At 39.6% G+C, this 20073-nt stretch overlaps 1 protein-coding gene across 1 annotated transcript in view; it reads right to left on the reverse strand.

The window, feature by feature from the left end:
• Nucleotides 1-20073, reverse strand: part of VAV3 (vav guanine nucleotide exchange factor 3) — a 405871-nt gene that overhangs the window by 205155 nt on the left and 180643 nt on the right. Inside the window, exons 3-8 of the mRNA XM_060085957.1 lie at nucleotides 16503-16561; nucleotides 13814-13879; nucleotides 8341-8449; nucleotides 6176-6268; nucleotides 3699-3767; nucleotides 1163-1266 (exon numbers count right to left, since the gene is read on the reverse strand). Coding sequence (XP_059941940.1) covers nucleotides 1163-1266; nucleotides 3699-3767; nucleotides 6176-6268; nucleotides 8341-8449; nucleotides 13814-13879; nucleotides 16503-16561 — 500 coding nt within the window. The remainder of the gene's footprint in view (nucleotides 1-1162; nucleotides 1267-3698; nucleotides 3768-6175; nucleotides 6269-8340; nucleotides 8450-13813; nucleotides 13880-16502; nucleotides 16562-20073) is intronic.

The following is a 20073-nucleotide window of genomic DNA, read 5'->3' on the forward strand; positions in this document are numbered from 1 at the left end:
AACCCTGGGCAGATTACTCATAATTTCTCTGAACCTCAGCTTTCTCATTTCTTTTTAAGACACACCACACATACAGTTATAGAATGAAAGTCACTCATATTTACGGTATTAAAAATGACTATTTGTAATTTCCAAATTTGAATGGGAATGTTTCCATGCATGTTTTTATAGCAGGTAGATTTTACAAACTGGCTTAATGACTGTTAATATTGTTTGAGTGCATATAATAATCAAAAACAAAATTAAAAACTTCTGTTCAAGTTTCTGTTAGAGATCAACTTTTACACTGTTCACGCTCACTCAGGAACAGTTTTATTTTCTACTACTGTTTCACTGTAATCACTACTTACAACTCTACTCATTAATAAACCTCCTACTCCCTCCCCCTTTTTAATTAAGAAAAATACATTATCTGAAAAGTGGGAATGAGACAGCTGAGCTGTGCTGGCTGGGAGGTAACTCATATTGCATGGGGTCTGAGCCTGCTTCAGGAAGGGTATCTCTGGGGTAATACCGATTTTTGCAAAGAGCCCAGTTAATTTATTGTTTCTTTTAGCCCTCTACTGGAAAAAAAAACTACTACATTAATATTTATCTAATGTTGGTGTAAGCAATTAATTAGCCACTTCTTAGTCAGTACTAGGAACTATAGTGCTTGATTTTAAAAGAGAGCGCTATACTTAAAGCAAAAATCCTTGGTACTTCTAATTCATGTGAATTGTTCAGAAGATTTTTTTCAAATTCAGAAAGGGAAACTGACTTTGGCTGTGAATGTAATACTCCAAAACACAGAATTATAAGGTATTAGAGTTGGAAAAAGCACTACGTACCAGCTAATCTACCCCTAACATTTACAGATGGAAAAAAGGAGGCTCAGAGAGTTAAAATGACTTCCTAAAGTCTACAGGACTCAAGAGTGACAGAACCTGCACCTTCTGGTTTTCAATGCAAAAGTCTGAACCCTTCTTTTTTTCTTTTTTTTTTTCCTCTGATACACATATAGAGGTCAACCACCACCCTGAAATGAACTGTCACATGTTCTAATTACTGCCCAGACAGTATCTTAATGAATCATAGTAATAGCTACTTATGAGCAATTTTAATACTAACCCTCACTATAATTACAAACTAATAGCCACAAAATTTAAAATCCAAAAGTTACCTTTCCTTGTAGTTAATGAAAACTTGATACAAGTTCTGGTCGTTTTTATTTACAATGGAATCATGAATCTCTTGCATTAGGTTCCGATGAACTTTTACAAGTTCCTTAGAAAAGAAAACAGTGGCAAAGCAAATTAGGAATCAGAACCAAAAAAATCACCCAGAGCCCAGCATCCCTATTGCTGCCAGACCTGCCATTCAAGGATATGCTGAATGCCCTCAATATATAAACCTGCTACCATCAGTAAAGAGGAAAAAAAGGAAGGGAAAGAAGAGAAAAGAGAGAAGGGGAAGGGGAGGGGAGGGAGAGAGGGGGGAGAAAGACAGGCCATGTTCATGGAAAATAGCAATTTCAGATCTGACTTGAAATGTCAGTGTCCGGTGGAAAAAGAAATTCTCTCTCTAGTTATTAAAGGGTAATTTATTCCTTGTATAAAAATATGTACAGTTCAGTTTCATCTTATAATCACTTTAAATTTTTAAATAAAACTATCCAAGTGCTTAATGTTTTACTGACAGGATAAAGTAATGATTCATGTCCTCGAGACATAAAAATGTAGATTTGTACTTTGGTCAATTAGTGGTGTCCTGGAGCTAAGCTAACAATAATCAGACTAGATTACTTGAAACCAGCCAATTAATGTCATAAATAAGCAGCAAATAAATTGTAGTAGGCAGTTTACTAGGGCAACTCAAAAGTCAGAATTTCACATTTTTCCTGATAAGCAAGTAATTTTCAGTCAGACAGTAAAATACATGTCACAGCCAGGAAATGAGGAGATCCAAATCAAGGTGCCAATTCTCCCAGGATCTCTTCCTGCGTACCTTGGAGCACACACTGATGCAGGGCATGCCCTTCCTTAGGAGGTAAGTGAAACATGAATATGTTGGCCCTGTCACTTTTTTGAGGAGCATGGAAAAGCTATTAGAATAAGGACTGTCAAATGGGTCCTAAGTTACAGTGAGCGTATTTAGATAGTTCAAGATCCTCATCTTCCTAAAATGTGTGGTTTGTTTTATGTTAAATATTCATTTGATATTGGGATCTTTTTATTCCTTCTACATTAAAAATCAATAAATGTCTTCATTTGGCCAAAATCAGGAACAAGGACAACATGCCATAGCTAAACTGGTGTAAAGCAACACTAAACATAAAGGAATCAAAATATTAGAGACTTTACAGGTGATACAAGCAAGCTGGTACATAAAAGCTTATATACTATATAAGCTTATATACTTACATACTGTATATAAGAGCTACATATTAAAACCGAGGGACTACCCTGGTGGTCTAGTGGATAAGACTCTGCACTCCAAATGTAGGGGGCCCGGGTCTGACCCCTGGTCGGGGAACTAGAGCCCACATGCATGCCGCAACTAGAAGTCTGCATGCCGCAACGAAGGTCCCGTGTGCTGCAACGAAGACCCAGCACAGCCAAAATAAATAAATTAAATAAATATTAAAGGAAAAAAAAAACTGAGGTCAGTTCTAGAGGTCTAAGAACTTGAATCTTGCCTAACAAGACCTTACATGGTATTGCATTTGGCTTGCCTCTATGTTTTTGGGTAAATATCCTTTTAGGACTGTCAGATAATAAGGTACCCTGAAATTTGAAATGCTATATAAATGTGAAGAAAAGCTCCTCACATCTTACCATTAAAATAGACAGTTATACTGGGCTTCCCTGGTGGCGCAGTGGTTAAGAATCCGTCTGTCAATGCAGGGGACACAGGTTCGAGCCCTGGTTCAGGAAGATCCCACATGCTGCGGAACAACTAAGCCCATGTGCCACAACTACTGAGCCTGCGCTCTAGAGCCTGCAAGCCACAACTACTGAGCCCACGTGCCACAAGTACTGAAGCCCATGCACCTAGAGCCCATGCTCCGCAACAAGAGAAGCCACCACAATGAGAAGCCTGGACACCGCAACGAAGAGTAGCCCCTACTCGACGCAACTAGAGAAGGCCCACGCAGCAACAAAAACCCAACATAGCCAAAAACAAATAAATAAATTTATTTATTAAAAAAATAAAAGACTGTTATATCATAAAGAAGCAGTGTATTTCAGAAATGGGAGTTTAGGCTGATGCAACCAGAAGAAGAAAACACCAAAAAGCAGAGGACAAAGAAGTGTAGGAATGAAGGGACGTAAAGGAGACAGATGGAACCAGGACAGTGTCTGTAAGATGGGGTTGGGGGGCTGGAAGAACAATAGAGCAGGGAGTGGGGCAGAAGGGGATTCCCCCAAGAGAAAGAGACCGTAACACCAGGGATTAACTGAGACTACCTTGTTGTGACAAGCAGTTAAGTATAATACATCAACCTTATCCTTTTGCGTTCAGCGGACATTCTGACTTTTGATTGACAATATGACTTACTAGTTATTTCCAGAAAATAAGACTATAAGAACTCAGGAGGCAGAATATTGGGTTAAAATTCTTTACAAATACAATAGAATGTTCAAATAGGGACCCAATAAGAAAATGAGGATTTTATAGAAGTGTACCACAATTTTAGCTAGCATATTTTTACTTACAGGAATGTTGATGAATACTGAATCAAATTCAGCTGCTGTCAGAAATCTTTTTAATGGTGCCATGAAATACTACCAGGAGAGAAGAGAGGGGTGATAATTAAACACAATTTATCCTAATCTATATAATAGTTTTTCATCAATGAGCAATAAATATTACTGAAAGTTAATCAGTATTATGAATACCAAGAAAAAAGCAGAAACTATTTTCTCTACTGTAAAGATTCTATATTTGAACAGAGATATAAAGACATAAATACAAGTTAAAATATAAAGTAAAAGATTCGGGCTATAAATCTTTCTGAAAGTAAGAAAAAAAAGAAGAGAGAACACCACTGTCCAAACTGGCAAAAAATGGCAACCTTCTGAAGATATGTTTGAGGACTAACTCAAAACATCCATCAAATGCTCTGTGAAGATTCTAGATCCCTAAGATCAATAATTTGCATATGGATCATTCCCCTTAATTCTTTGAGAATTTTAATTCCTGTCCTACCATATCTCTGTCCATTACTACTCCCATCTTCATTTTTGGTCGTATCAGTATCTGTGCAGATGGTCCTTCCAATAGCTTGGCCTCTTGGTTCCTTGAACTCCAATAATCTGTGCCCCATCCTAGCTCAGGTCCTCTTGTGGTCATAGCCCAAGACCCTGTCATTACCAACAACTGCATATGCTCCATAGAATTAAGTTGAAGCAAGCAAGTCTCTGACCTCCACCCTCCTACCTTTACAGCTCATTTCTCCAAGGACTTCTCCAACCCACTGGGTCTGCCAATCCCCTGACCATCTCACATCCCTCATGTCCTCACTTCCCTTCTTACCCAGTTTACATTCCACGAGGCATCATCAGAATCACTGCCCTACAAGTACCCTTACCCTCTCTTCTTTCATTCTGGAAAAATGAAAACCCTGGTTAAATCTAGCTTGCCATATATTGTGCCTATACTTAAGAAGTTAAACAGAAGCTACATTGATAGCTAATTAAAAATATAATCACAAAACCCAAATGAGCCTGTAATGCTACATAATCCTAGAACATTTACCCTCTCGTTCTCCTAAACAACTCTTCCATGCCTTCATCTCTCTTTTTAAACTTCCAAAACTTTCTCCTGGTTCTCATTCTCCTAGCCTCCAAATGTGGAAGTCACCAGAGGTGACCTCAAACCTCTTCTCTATCAACATCCATTCCCTTGGTGATTCATCTAGTGCCATGGCTTTAAACACCATTGTATAATGATAATGGCCCAATCTATACATCCATTCAACCTTTCCCGTGAATGTCAGACTCATACATCTAACTTCCTCCTCAGTACATCCCCTTGGAAGCTAATAGGTATTGCAAATTTAGTAAGTCCCAACAGACTCGTGATTCCTACACCTGTCCTTCTCCATCTCAGTCACCATCTTCACCATTTACACAGTTACTCATGCTAAAAACCTAGCATTGTTAGGAATTTCCACTGGGCAGTCCAGTGGTTAGGACTCTTGCACTTCCACTGCTGTGAGCTCAGGGTTCAATCCCTGGTCAGGGAACTAAGATCCCACAAACCGAGCCTGTGGCGTGGCCAAAAAAAAAAAAAAAAAAAAAAAAACAAGAACAGAAAACCTAGCATTCTTGATTGCTCTTTTCCACACATCCTTTACCTAATCCATCATCAAATCCACTTGGCTCTACTTTCAAAATTTATTCAGAATCTGACCACTCCTTACCACCTCTACCAATACCACCATTTTCCATCAATTTAATTACTGCGATATCTTTCTAACATTTTTCTCAATTTCCACCCTTGCCTGACAAGAGTCAGAATGATCTGTTAAAAACTTACATTAGGTCCCATCACTTCTTCTACTCAAAACGCTCTAGCTTTTAGCCAGGTGCTCCTATATGCCCCCTGTGACCTGGGGGCTCACCAAGTCTCTGATCTCACTGCTCCCCTGCACTCATTCTGCTTCAGCCTCCTGGGCTGTTGCTGTTCCCTGAAGCACACTGAACACTGTCCCACGTGAGGGCCTTTCTCCCAGGGATTGTCCACTTTGGGATATTCACATGGCTTACTCCCTCCTTTCACAAAGCTGTCTGCTTAAATACGATCTGACCACAGAGGCCTTCCATTACCACTCTATATAAGGTAACACCAGCCTCCCCCATCACTCACTACCCCCTTCCTCTGCCTTAGTTTTCTTCAGAGAATTTATCACCACCTGGCATACTCATTTGCTTAAATTATAAACCCTCCCATGAGAGTGTCATGAGAACTAGAGCTTTGTTGTGTTGACTGCTGCGCCCCCAGTCCCTAGAATAGTGCCATTCACACGCTAAGAAATCAATAAATCATTGTGGGATGAGTAAATCTGCTTTGAGATCTTTAAACCCAAAGTTCTGCTGAAAATCAGAATATGCAGACACTGTAGAAACACTGAGCCTAATGTATTAGCAAGGCAGTATTGGAGCATCAAGAATGATACCTGATGACTTACTTTTTCTATTGACTCCAATGTTTCTGTATATTTTTCTTCTGTCTGCTTGATTTCTGCTAGGCAGCAACATCGTATGTCATTTTCTGGACATTTCTACAATTAGAATTTTCAAATTAACATTATTTAATCAAATTCATGTATGAATCTTTCCAGTAGTAGAAAGAAATAAAAATTATTGATTTTTTAAGTGTTACATTCTAATAAAACACATAACTGAAAGATATATTTAACTGCATTTGTGAAGGATCTTTGCTTTTTAAAAGAATTTGAACAATGTAAATGAAAAAGTCTTAGATAATTAAAAATATACTTTTGAGTATACTCTCTTTAAACTGAAATATCTATATTATTATAAATGTTACTGAATCTGGAAACATCATGAATGGTCTTCTACAGTTTTCTTAATGTACAGCATACTTTACAAGTGCTGTAGAAATAACTGCAAAAATCATAAAAGGATATTTGGTAAGTAAAAAATCTTAAAATATTTTTTCAAGAGTTAACATCTTGGTGTTTGGCTCTCTTACTGTTTAAGACTCGAGGCAGTAGAACATAGTAGGAAGATCAAAGTTTTGGGGATCAGATAGAATTTGGTTCAAGAACCAGTTTTGCTGTTATTAGTTTGTTATCGTGAAGAAGTTATCTAATATCTCTGTGTCTCGGTTTTCTCATCTATAAAACAGAATTACAGTACCCAGCCCAAGGAGCTGTAAATGAGGTAACCTGTGAAGCGTGCTTAACACCCTGAGGAATGCACAAGAAGGGCTCTGTGCGTTCAACCATCATCACTGCTCACCCTGGGCCACATGAACAGCCCAGCACCATCAGCTCAGTGAAGATGGTCCTTGGGAAAGACAATGAAAAATTTGCTGGTGCCCAAAGCAGTTGATAATTAAAGGGGTATGGACGATACTCCATCACCTAAAACACTCTTAAACTGCTGCCACAGGTGTCCTGTCAGCTCGTGCAGTGGGTTAAAGCACATATTCATGACGTTTACTGAACACAGGCCAGCCAACTTGTTTCCATCCCACAGAAGCTACTGTCCCCTGTGTGGGCACCGGACAACCCGCCGGCCCTTTATTAAATGCAAGAGGTCCAAGAGAGTTGAGCGAATTCATCAAAGCACCGAAGAAACCTAAAGTACCACCCAGCTGATGAAGAAAGTCTTTTGTGTAAAGAAAGAATATGTTAATAAAAGCTTAAGCAACTGACCTTATTTTTCATTTCAGATTATATATGAGAAAATCATTCAAAGTAATTCTGAATGTTTTAGATATTTTAATGCAGATAAAGCTTTGTGGGCTCCTGTTGACTATGGCAATATCTGAAACTAAGTTTATAAAATAGTAAAAAATGCTAGGAGACCTATAATGAAACAAACAACAACAACAAAAATACCTCATATCAACCCGTAACAAATAGGAAGAAATATTCTTTAACCTAGACTTTATGCCACATCAAACTTAAAGTAGATTTACCTGCTTTGTAAGAGATTTCCTTTCATAACAATATAATTTCATGATCCCCTGAAATTATGTTCTACTGCCACTCTGCAATTATTTAGCTGTGTGGCATGCCGTTTACTTGCTGGACTTGATTTTCTTACTAGTAAACTGAGAGAATTAGACCAGAGATTCGCTATGGTTGTTCTGAACTGTAAAACGTCATGTTTCCAAATGCAGCAACAGGTCATGGTTATACAGTTACAAGCAAGTAAACATAAAAAAGAAAACAAACAACAAAAAGATCCCAGAAGTTACATAAATAATTATTGTATTAATTATAATTATGCTATTATTTTATCATTATAATTAATATACTTATAACATAAATATTGTTTCATTTTATTAATTATAATTATTGTATTAATTAGTCTTTCAAATAATCACTTTCCTAATAAAATACTCAGAATAACAAGTCATGGTTATAGAGTTGTAAGCAAGATAAAAAAGAAAAACAAACAATGATCCCAGCAGAAGTTACATAAATAATTATAACTATTGTATTAATTATAATTATGCTATTATTTTATAATTATAAGTAGTATAATTAAAACATATTATTTTATTTTATTAATTATTATATTAATTAGTCATTCCAATAATCACTTTCCTAATAAGATACTCAGAGTAACTTAAAAAACAGGCAAGTCAAAGTCTTACAGGCTGATGCGCCTCCTCTGCCTTCATCAAGTCCTCGTACACTTCGCCACCTTCGTCTTCCCCATAAACACAGTCGTACAGACCCTCTTCATCTTCCACACGGGTTTCACTGAAGCAAAAGGTATAACATAAACATCATTTTCTACCATGCAGTAAATACAGTAGTTAGAAATAGCTTACTGGATTTTAGCAGAAAATACAGAGAGCAAATCAAATACAGTGGAAAGCGTCAAAGGTTTACATTACAGCTCTGCCCCTCCTAATAAGAACAATGACAAACGACAACCACAGAATCTGACAATGGCAGTGCCCTAACCTTCACTGGGCACTTACTACGCCTCTCTGCATGGATTATCTCACCTGGTTTGCCCAGGTCCAGCATTAATTGTGTTATCAGGTAGGCACTGTTGTTTGGCCAATTAGAGTTATAAGGACTTTGAGAGAACAAAATGTTCTTTGACTTGCTCAGGACAACACAGCTAGTCAGACAGCAGAGCTGGGATTTAAAACCCAGTCTGTCTCACACACTGAGTGTTTTAACTGCTCTATCATACTACCTCCCATTTTTCATATGTCAAGGCCTCAGTTTCATTACCTGTATTAAAGGGTATAATATGGAGAAGACACGGGAGTTGGGGAGGATCTAATATGTTATAAATAATTGTTATAAAGCAAAAATTTCTGCTGATTATAATTGTCAATATCTAATGCAATGGTTTTCAAACCATGTTCCTTCAAGGCCACTCAGAGGGTACCCACAGGTTTGATTCTGTCAGATTCTGCTTTTATCTGTTCTATTTGTATTTTGCTTAAAGAAATGGTCCCAAGGCCACAAGACATTTTTAAAAGCCATTAAATTCTTCTGCTGGTCTCCTGGCAGTGGAAAATAATCTCTATTTTTATGTTAACATCTTTATTGGAGTATAATTGCTTTACAATGGTGTGTTAGCTTCCACTTTATAACAAAGTGAATAGATTTACAATCTCAAATGAAGGGTTTGGGAAAGATAATCAGTCACTGTGGAAGCGTTCATGGAGACTTTAAAAATTGGGCCCTATTCAGTCAACACAGAAACAGCTGTTTCCACCTATCATCCATTCTGTTACTACTCCTTAAGCTTTTCCTTTCAGTTCAAGAGTTCTAGAATTAGCTTCTATTAACTAATAATGCCAAAGAACTGAGACTAATAAATTTAGGTATGTTAGAAAGAAGCATTAATATCTCTCTGAAAAGAAATTCAGCTCCTTCAGTACTGCCAGCCCTTAGCATTTCTCTTGGGCCTGTGCAGATAGAACATTATAAATTGATACGTACAAAAATAAAAACACTAACTATAAATGTCACTCTGCAACTCACAGCATTTTTCAAAGTAGGTGCAATCACAAGGTTGTCTATGTTTGTCATGAAGAGTTATCTGGAGGCATTTGACAGAAATGAACTTTCAGACACCCAGAAGAAAGGAAGGTGCCTTAAGGGAGAATGATCTGGTGGTGAGAGAAGTTTCAGAGAGCCTGCTGTGAGAAAAATTCATTCCAGGATTACCTGTCCACCCGTCCACCCATCTACCTGATTCTTAAAACTAAGAACCTACTGATTGCCAGACTCACCAGTGCTAAGAATGCATGGATCCAGAAGATCCAAGGGCTCTCCCATAGTCTAGTGTGGAAAACAGCACATAAACACATAATTCTATGAGTGCAGAGGAAAGAGTAAGAATAACTCTGACTAAGGAAGGCAGGGAAAGCTTCTTGGAAGATATTACATCTGAACTGGATCTTGAGTGTATTTATTTACTCAATAGGTATTTGCTGAATAAATACTGTGTTCCAGCAGATATAGCTGCAGACAAGGCAGACACAGTTTCCACCCTCCAGGGTGACACAATGAATGAGAAGAGGGGATGAGCATTCAAAGGACCCCAACCTGTGCGATGGCAGAGAGGTGTGCAGAAGCTGGCGATGTGAGGGGTGGAGTCCCGTCCAGTGAGACCAGGTGAGTGAGGGGAGCCCCAGAGGGAAGAGGTGAACCAATCTGAGAAGGGCCCTGCGCTCTGGGAGCTCAACCTTAACTGGGCATCTGAGGACCACAGGGGGTTATAGAGGGGTAGTGTGGAGGGTCAAGAAGCCAAGCAGGGAGATAGAGAAGCCAAGAAATGAAATGCTGTGGGTGAGAGGTAACGAGTACCATAACCAGGGTAAAGGCAGATGAGGAGAGAAACAGAGACTCAGGAGACCATGTCAGCTACCACCAACCAGACTTGGGAACCAATCCGGATTAGGGAGAAGGGGGAGGACCGAAGGATGCTTTCAGCTCTCTACTCTGAAAAACTGGGGAGATGGTGAGTCTTATTGGCAGTTCCAGAATTTCCATACTGAGGGGCTTAGGCAGGCAGTCTCGCCTGAGAACAGTGGGGCCGTTAAACTGGTTCGAGCACTTTCTATAACTCATCAAAGGGTAGGAAGGTCTGATGAGTTCATGAAGGAACTGAGATTAAAGAAATGATAAAGGAGTAGGTTCTGTATCAAAGGGGATCCTGTTCAGAAGGAAAACAGGCTGTGAAATCCTTTTCCTCCCTCAGACCCTCCAAGCCCCACCCCCAAACCAACAAAAAAAAAAAGCCAAAAAAACAAACAAAGAAATCACATCGTCTTTCTTAATTCTTGCTATTGACTATTTTGCATGAGGGCAGAAGTACATATGTATAAATTCACACAGTTTCTTCTCTAAGAATTGTAGGAGTGACACACACGCACCCACACACATTGCAACTGGGCTAGAACAGTTTGGGTTTTGTTATTCAATCCCATACTAAAGCTGTTTTTCTTGCTAACAGTTTGGGCAGTAATCTCTGATTTGCACAAAATGAAGAAGGGAGAGGGAGGAAAAAGCTGTGATTCTTCAAATGGTCAATAAATCAACAGCAATCTATATTAGCTTTCCTGTGTCTGGGCAACCTAGATATGGTCCCGTCTGACACCCTGGTCATAAAGGTTGAAGGAGCAAGGACACTACCGTTTAGCCATCTCACACGCTCTCCATTCCATCCTGTGTCTGTTTCTCTCCACGTGAGGACAGAATGACTCCCCCTGCCTGGGGAGCAGACCAGTGTTTGTTCTGGGGTCCTCCCTTCAAGCGATTCACCCCCAGAGGTTAAAGGGAAGTCTATGAGCCCATAGAGATCATAACAAAGCCAAGACTGAAAAGCAAACCCTCATAGCAAACTCCAAAGCAGGCATTTGCAGGAAACACACGACATTTGGACCTCCGACCACCTGGTGAAGAGGTGAAGCAGACTGCACCTCCCAGAGCATGTGAGCTGGCATCTCAGAGCAGCCAGTTCGGGGGCCCAAGTTTTCTCCAAACTTGCATCCTCACAGGATTTATCTTGGCATCAACAGAACAAGATGAGGGAAGATTATAAAAATGAGTAGGTGTGGGTGGGGAGTTAAGATAGAATGTCATCATAGCACTGGAAATAATATTCTTTCTAAGACGACAAGGAATTCGATTATCTTATAAGTACTCTTATAGTCACTTTATGAAGATTGTATCCAATTCAATGAGACAATCAGCAATTACCTTGCTGAAGATTAGTGAGTTCTTGGAGATTTTAAGAAGAGACAAGAAACCATTCTTGATACACATGTAAAATACAAGACTTCGAGGCCCATTCAAAGGCAGCCTAGGGGCTTCCCTGGTGGCACAGTGGTTGAGAGTCCACCTGCCGATGCAGGGGACACGGGTTCGTGCCCCGGTCCGGGAGGATCCCACGTGCCGCGGAGCGGCTGGGCCCGTGAGCCATGGCCGCTGGGCCTGCGCGTCCGGAGCCTGTGCTCCGCAGCGAGAGAGGCCACAGCAGGGAGAGGCCCGTGTACCACAAAACAAACAAACAAACAAACAAAAAACACATGAGCCTAGGACAGTGGTGGCGGTGTAGGAAGTCAAGGGAACTTAAATAGGAAAAAAAAATACATATTTAAAAAAAAAAAAAAAAAAAGGCAGCCTACTCTGGGAAGGGCTACCAGCCTTCCCAGTGGCTCCTGTCACGGTGCTCTCCTGCTGAAAGTTCTCAGAGGAGCAAGGCAGGGTGCATCTGGGAATCAATGCAGTGCGTAAGAGCCTCCACGCTAGAATAAGAACTGCCTGGGTTCCAATCCAAAGACTACTATTTACTAGCAATATGATCTTCAGCAAGTTACTTAGCTTTTCAAGCCTCATTTTCTCATTTGTAAACTATGGTGATACTAGGAACAACCTCATAATGTGGTGTTACATGAGAGATGCTTGTAACGTGGTTAGGACAGAAACGTGCACTCCATAAGCTCCTATGAACTGATAGATGTCCCATGATAGACAGCTCCAGCCTGAAGCATCATGCCTGTAAGACAGTAAGTGCTCAATGCAGCTTTGGCCTATTAATTCAGAAAACAGATACTTACTGAGGACCTACTAGACACTAGACACTGTTTGAAGTGCTAGGAAAAGAGTCAAGAACAAGGTCAAGTCCCTGACCTCATGAAGCAGGCCTTCTGATGAGGAGACAGACCAAAAATGAAGCAAGCCGAGACTGCCTCAGGTAGAGGCAAGTACCATAAAAACACAGAGCAAGGTAAGGGTGGCAGCAATTTTAGATAGGAAAGGTCTCGCTGGGAGAACCATCTGAGCAAAGACTTGGATGGAGAGGGGTCAGCCACATGGGCAGAAGGGACAGCAAGTGTAAAAGTCCTAGAGCGAGAACAAGGTCTGTGTGCTGGGGTATTAGGATGGATCAGTGGATGAATTTCCACAGGATCTGAATCTCTCCTGGAGCAGAATCTATGTCTTCTTATAATTCTTTGCAAACATACCTGATCTTTGGCATCAGTTCCTTGAGGGGTGAGGATCAAGTTTTACCTTTATTTGTAATCTGCACAAGTCACTCAATCAGCGGAAGATAACCAGCTGCAAAGACCTTTAGCCTCTCCCAACTATTAAATAATGCAGCCCAAAAGGATTCTCTCCTCAGAATCAACACCATCTAATGAAACATCCCTGAATAACTCCCACCCACACTGATCTCATTCTTCCTTGAACTTACACAGCAAGCATTATCTGTCCTACAAGTCCGGTGGTAGATTCTATTAATACTTCTCTTGTTAATTGTCTGATTCCAGGTTTATCTACTACCTTTACTATGCCTTTGAGAAACTTCCAAATGTTACTTCATTGCTGTCTGTTTCCTTACTCTCCATAGAGACTTGCACAATGCAAGACACACAAGAGGAATTAAAAGCCAGTTGAAGTACATTTTCTCATGAAGCTTTCCATCAGGAGTTGGAGGTTAATTCTCACATGTCTTAATCACTGAGCCATGGTTCCCCTTCAGAGAGCTATTTTTTTTTTTCAGAGAGCTATTTTAACACCCACGGTTAAAATCCACAAAGGATGCAAAAATTGGCAGTGGTGTACTTTTGTTGAAAATGCTCAACATACTCTATTAAATCAGGCAGGCCTTTGTAGATGTCATCATCATTAACGCTTTCTTCTGTCGGGAAGGGCCTAGGAGGAAGAGAAAAAAGAAAGAGTGAATAGGCAACAACCAGGCTGGACATTTACCTCTCATGAAACACATACGTTCAGCTGCTGCCAAAGCGGTCAGATCAGTCATCATGTTTAACACGACATCTGGGGCTTCTCCCAAAGTGCCTGCCTGTGGCTGTGTCAGGGTCCCCCAGGGAGGCATGCCAAATCACCTGTAGCAATCACGGCTGGTCACCACAGTCATGTGAGCAGTTGTGGACGTGCTGAGGTGCTCATCTGACCTCCCACCAGCCCCACACCTGCAGGCTCACATCAGCGCCCACTGAAGCTCCCCAGCTCAGAGTGGGTCCTTGCCTTCAGCACCATTCAGATTCTTTGCACTTACAGAATCTGACCTGACAAATAACTTGGTAATTTGGTAACAACCATTCTAGCATGACTCAATTTACTAGTATAGATGAGAATTAGAAAACAAAAATGCCATGCCCTTTATATATATGATCATTGACTCTGATATACTTTTCTACTCAGACCGTAAGTTGTGTGAATTGTAAATTTTATTTTTCATCTATCGGACAAATAAATCAAACAGGCCTCAAAAAGAGTACGATGTTTTCTTTGTCCCCTGCTCAAAGAAAATCACTTTAGTTTCTACCCTATTCCTAGCCATTGGCTTCCCTTGTTTGCTTCGTACTATGATCTTTATTCGTAACACCAACATAATGCCCTAAATTTATGTCTAACAAAATCACAGTGATTATACTATAGTGCCAGAAGTTTTACCATTTTTTACATGAAGTCAGCATGTCATATGCTCCATAAAAACAAAAGGATCCATCAAAATAAAAAATAAGCACTAGATAATTACTAAATAATTATATTTAGTATAGTGAAAACATTTTCACATTCGTTTATGTATTAACTTAGTACTTAAGACATCTGAGGAACATATATCTTTCAAATAAATTAAAATGTGTGAGAAATGCCAGTTTCAAAACCCTTTTTAAAATAAATTTTGACACATTTTATTATACTCTTATATACAAGTCTATTGTAGTAAAAAATTGAAATTATAAGTAAGAATAACAAGGAAAAAACTCTTCTATATATAGTTTCAGAATCAACAATATATAAATACATAAGAATAGAATCATGCTATTTCAAACTTTTCTGTTTGCATATAACAAAATATATGTTGACATGGAAAGATAATCATGTATTGAAGAGAAAATGACAAGGTATGGAATATTTATCCAGCCTACAGACTACTGTAAAAAGCTGCCAAACTCATGGTCCATTTCTGAGGAAGGGTCTGTGGGTGTCTTCCCCAAGGTCACTGTGCTTTGTACCCAGGGACAGGGCTGTCATGCTTGGATCCTCTCTGTTTGAATCTGAATGTGAACAGAAAAATGGAAGCAACAGGGCTTCCCTGGTGGCGCAGTGGTTGAGAGTCCGCCTGCCGATGCAGGGGACACGGGTTCGTGCCCCGGTCCGGGAAGATCCCACATGCCGCGGAGCGGCTGCACCCCTGAGCTATGGCCGCTGGGCCTGCACGTCCGGAGCCTGTGCTCCGCAACGGGAGAGGCCACAACTGTGAGAGGTCCACGTACCGCAAAAAAAAAAAAAAAAAAAATGGAAGCAACAGAAGAAGAGACCCAGGGTCACATGCCCCATAACGGCTGGAGACTGAATTATGGAGCCCTGAGGAAATCAGGTAAAAAATGAGATCCATTCCATTTCCACGTGGCCTGGCTGTGTGGCTACTGAAACTGTTTTTCTGTATTTCTAACATTCCTAATAATACAACTTTCTGACTGACCTAACTTGGATATGCAGTATTTTAAACAGAAAAGGCCCGACACAACATAACACATCTACCTTTCCTTACTTAACTGACTGCATAATGCTTCACTGCATGGAGAAGGTATGATTTAACCAATTTACAGTGGACCCTTGAACAACAAGGTTTGAACTGCACACGTCCACTTATAAATGGATTTTGTTCAATAGTAAATACTACAATACTACACGATCCACAGTTGGTTGGAACCACGGTGGCAGAGGAACTGAGGATGCAAAGGGCCGAATACAAGTTATACTCAAATTTTCAACTGTGTGGATGGTTGGTGCTCCTAATCCCCACGTTTTTCAAGGATCAACAGTACTTCCAAGTTTTTCACTTAGTTCCAAACTTTCAATACACCTTCTCAAACATATATTATTTTATACTTGTCTGATTATTTCTTAAACGCCTAGAAGTTGTGACTTATTGTTATGGCCTACAGGATATAAATGTACTGCAATGTCTTTTAAAATATCTATTTAATTAAGCATTTGTGTTTGTCTTAATGAATCACCTGTATAGGAATGTTAGAGGAAGTTAAAAGAAAGAACTGTATCAGTGACAGTCACCAGTGAGTTGAGAACGATGTTTAGCCAATGTGTCTTATTCAACACTACGAATAAGTTCTTACTTGCTCAATAAATTTCAAATGTCTATTGAGCACTTACATACCCGGCCACTCTTCATGAATGAGATGCGGTCCCTGTATGCAAAGTGCTTTACACATAGTAGCCATTCAATAAACAATCACTTCATTGAACTGAACAGGACATACGAACCACAGAGAAGCTAGCTTACCTGATTCCTGTGGCCAGCGCTACAGGTGTGCGAGAGAGTCGCGATAATGTTTCTATAACCTGAGAAAAGAGGAAAGCACTCACTGGACGTGTATTTCAGAAAAAAATATTTTTTTTCAAAAACAGTAGTTTTACAATCTAATATTAACAATAGCAGCAGAAACGTAAGTTTGAAGGTGTCACCAAAGTGCAGAAAGGGAAGAGTTGTAACTGAGAAGTATAAACACCTACTAATAATTTTGTCCCTTTCCTTAATTTTCTGACTCTACTTATAATTTTGTCCCTTTCCTTAATTTTATGACTCTAAGCAGATTACTAACCATGTGGTTTTCAGTTTCTTGATCAGTAAAAACAAGGAGTTAGACAGGGTAATTTTAAAGTTCTCATGTCTCCCCTACTACATGATCTGAAAGACCCTGTAACGCCACTCTGTCCAAAACAGCAGGCACTAACCACACAGAGGCTATTTAAATTTAAATTAATTAAAAATTTAAAAACAAAAAATCAGGTTCCTTAGTTGGACTAGCCACGTTGCATGTGCTCAGTAGCCCATGCGCCTAGTGGCTACTGTATTGGACGAAACAGACATCAAACACTTCCATTATCACAAAAAGTTCTATTGGACAGCACTGCTGTATAGCAAATTGGTTCAGAGGGTGGGCTCTTCAGCCAGACCACATCATGTGAGTTCTGATCCCAACTTCACCATTTATTAGCCGTATATCCGTGTGCAAACTACTTAACTTCTCTGGGTCTCAGCTTTCTCTTCTGGATACTGCCTATAATAATTAAGTTAGGTTATTAACAATCACTATCTTATTATAAGAATTAAAAAGATAATACATGTAAAGCATTTATATGGTAGCTATTCTTTATAATTGCCAACTTCAAGAAAATTACCTTATTCTAATTCTGAATATTTTCAGAAAAGGAATTTCCTAAATTACACTTAATTATCTGTATCTGTTTCAAAAATTCTTCATAAAGGTCTTCAGTACCTAACCCTCGATGTGCCCTGCTAGAGCTTTAGCATTAGTACATAGCAATTGTACCCTTCCTTCCCACGTTTACACCTAACAGCATCTCTTTCAAAGACTTAGTGAGGAAGCTAATGAGCTAAAATGTGTTTTTCTCATGAAACCTGTTTCTATGATAATAGATATAATTTGTCTTAAGTATCTAAACAAAATGCAAATACATTCTACTACAAGGCCTATTCACAATTAGAAAACAGAAAGAGAAAAGGTAAAAATCTATCCCCAGGTTGAGGTAGTCTTTGAATTCCCCAGTTCAAAGATGGAAATGTAAAGTTTCCAGTACTAGGAGTCTCATAAGGGCATTAGCCACACATATACTTATTTATCACCTACTTCAGGAGGCAGTATATTGTTGTGGTTACAAACTCTGAACTGAGAACACCTGGATGAGCTAGGCCCACCTTCACCAGCCTCTATAAAATGTGGATAATAACAACTACCTACCTGCCTCACAGAGTTACTGAAAAATTAAATGACACAATGCCCATCAAATGCTTAACTCAACAAACGTGAACTGTTATTAATACATAAAATAAAATTATTGTTATATACAAATGAAATTTAATCTAATCGAAAGCCTTTATGCAATTTCTTTCTGGTTTAACCTTGCTGAAGAGCAAAAAACAACCACCTAGGTAACACTTGATATCGATTAATTTCCATAAGAAAAATAAAGCATCTTCAGTGAGTCTGTAAATTCAGAAGATCATGAACGAACAAATAATAAATTTATCAAAATAAACTGATTGAAGATAAAAATAATCATCTGCTAAATTTCCAAAAATATGCATTATTGAGGGAAAAGTCTAGCTATTGGAGGATTCCAGGATAATCTGTGGAGTAATGTTTAGACTGCTGAATTAACTACATTGTTGAATTTTAGCATGAGCCTTAACCTGATGTAGCACTGTTCTAAATTTATGGGGTGAAGTCGGCTTCTAATTCGTTTATTCACAGCAGTGTCACTACTCAATAACAAGAGAAACAGCAACAGCATTAGTACTGCTATGTGCTTTACTACTGCTGTTATTTAACACAAATGTTAAAACACCAGAACTAGTCACAACCTGTCCCAGCCACACAAGACTGTGTGTAGTTTGATTTTTTTAATACAATTGTCCACCAGAGGGAGCGAGACAATAGTCTATCACTTCACTCCTGCATTGAATGTAAGTACAAACATTTCTGAAAATTAACATGCTGAAACCAACTGTTATTTACTTAAAAGGATTATCTAGTCTATTCAATGACAGAAAAATAACATAAAGATAAAAGTTCAGTGGATGGGACTGAAGGATAATATGTAACATGTCTTAAAGTGAATCTCTCAGGGGACTATCACTCAGTTTTGTATCTATCTTATTGTACATCAAGTCCATCCATTAACTCTTAAGTTTAGCCAAAGCAAATAAGGACTGTTTGGTCAATGTAGTGTTTTTAGAACAGTGTGTATTCTATATAAAGGTGGAGTGTATCCGGATCTGGAATAGACAAGTACACAAATTAATGCCAGATTCTCAAGTCCTCTGTGTGGAGAATGATCTGCAGTTAGAAACATCCGTTCAAGTATATTTACAAAAGAAAATAGCCCCAAGGGCTGTAAGAAGACTATTTGCCTTAAAATGTCTTAACTTCTAAATTGTTGCCTCAAATAACATGACATATGGACATTTACTCCCAGAAAGGGGGGTAACAAGTTAGAATATTTGCAAGTTAATAGGCTGAAAACTAACTACTAAATCCACGTCATGGATTTTCTTTCTCTACCTACATCCATCCCTTGTTTGATAAGAAGAGTGGCATTTGCAAAGAAATGAAAAAAATCCAGATAACAGGAATAAGAGTTACCGTGCGAGGAAGGTGGGAGAGGTGAGCAGGGCTTCTGTGTGTCTGCTTTAGAAGGGTGGGCTAGATCCCAGAATCTATGAAGGGTCATTGACAAGTTTAAGGAAGATAGCAGGGTCAAAACTACATTTTTAGAAGATCACTCAGCAAAGTGAAGGACAGACCGGGGTAGGAGGACGTGGGATACAGACAGGGACCAGGAGACCCACTGCGGGGGGGGGGGGGGTTCCTCAATCATCCAGGTGAGAAATGAGAGGTCTACAGGAAAGCTGGAGAAGAGGTGGAAATATGTGAAGTATTTAGGAACAGTGGCTGACACACCGTGGAGGCTGAGGAAGGAGGAAGAACCCGGGACCACCTGGGCCGGCTGTTACAGCATAGAGGGGCCGCCCACCCGGAGTGCTCCGGGATGCTCCCGAGCAGGAAGCCCTTGTCCTCTGTTCCCTCCAAACGCCTGACTACATTCATCCTCATCTCGGCCAGGCTGGTCCCCACCCAGAGCCTTCTCTGACCATCTCCCTCCTCCAGTCTGGGTTCTTTCTGTCCCCACAGGACCCTGGACATAACTCTGCCCTAGCACCTATCCCCTTATTCAAAATGTATCTGCTGTTTAAAATATTTCAAAAGGACTCATGTTTATCTTGTCAATTGAAATAATGCAGAAATACATAAAAGTTGCCCACCCCCCAC

The sequence above is a fragment of the Mesoplodon densirostris genome, chromosome 2, assembly GCF_025265405.1.
Source record: "Mesoplodon densirostris isolate mMesDen1 chromosome 2, mMesDen1 primary haplotype, whole genome shotgun sequence".
NCBI classification, from domain to species: Eukaryota; Metazoa; Chordata; class Mammalia; order Artiodactyla; family Ziphiidae; genus Mesoplodon; species Mesoplodon densirostris.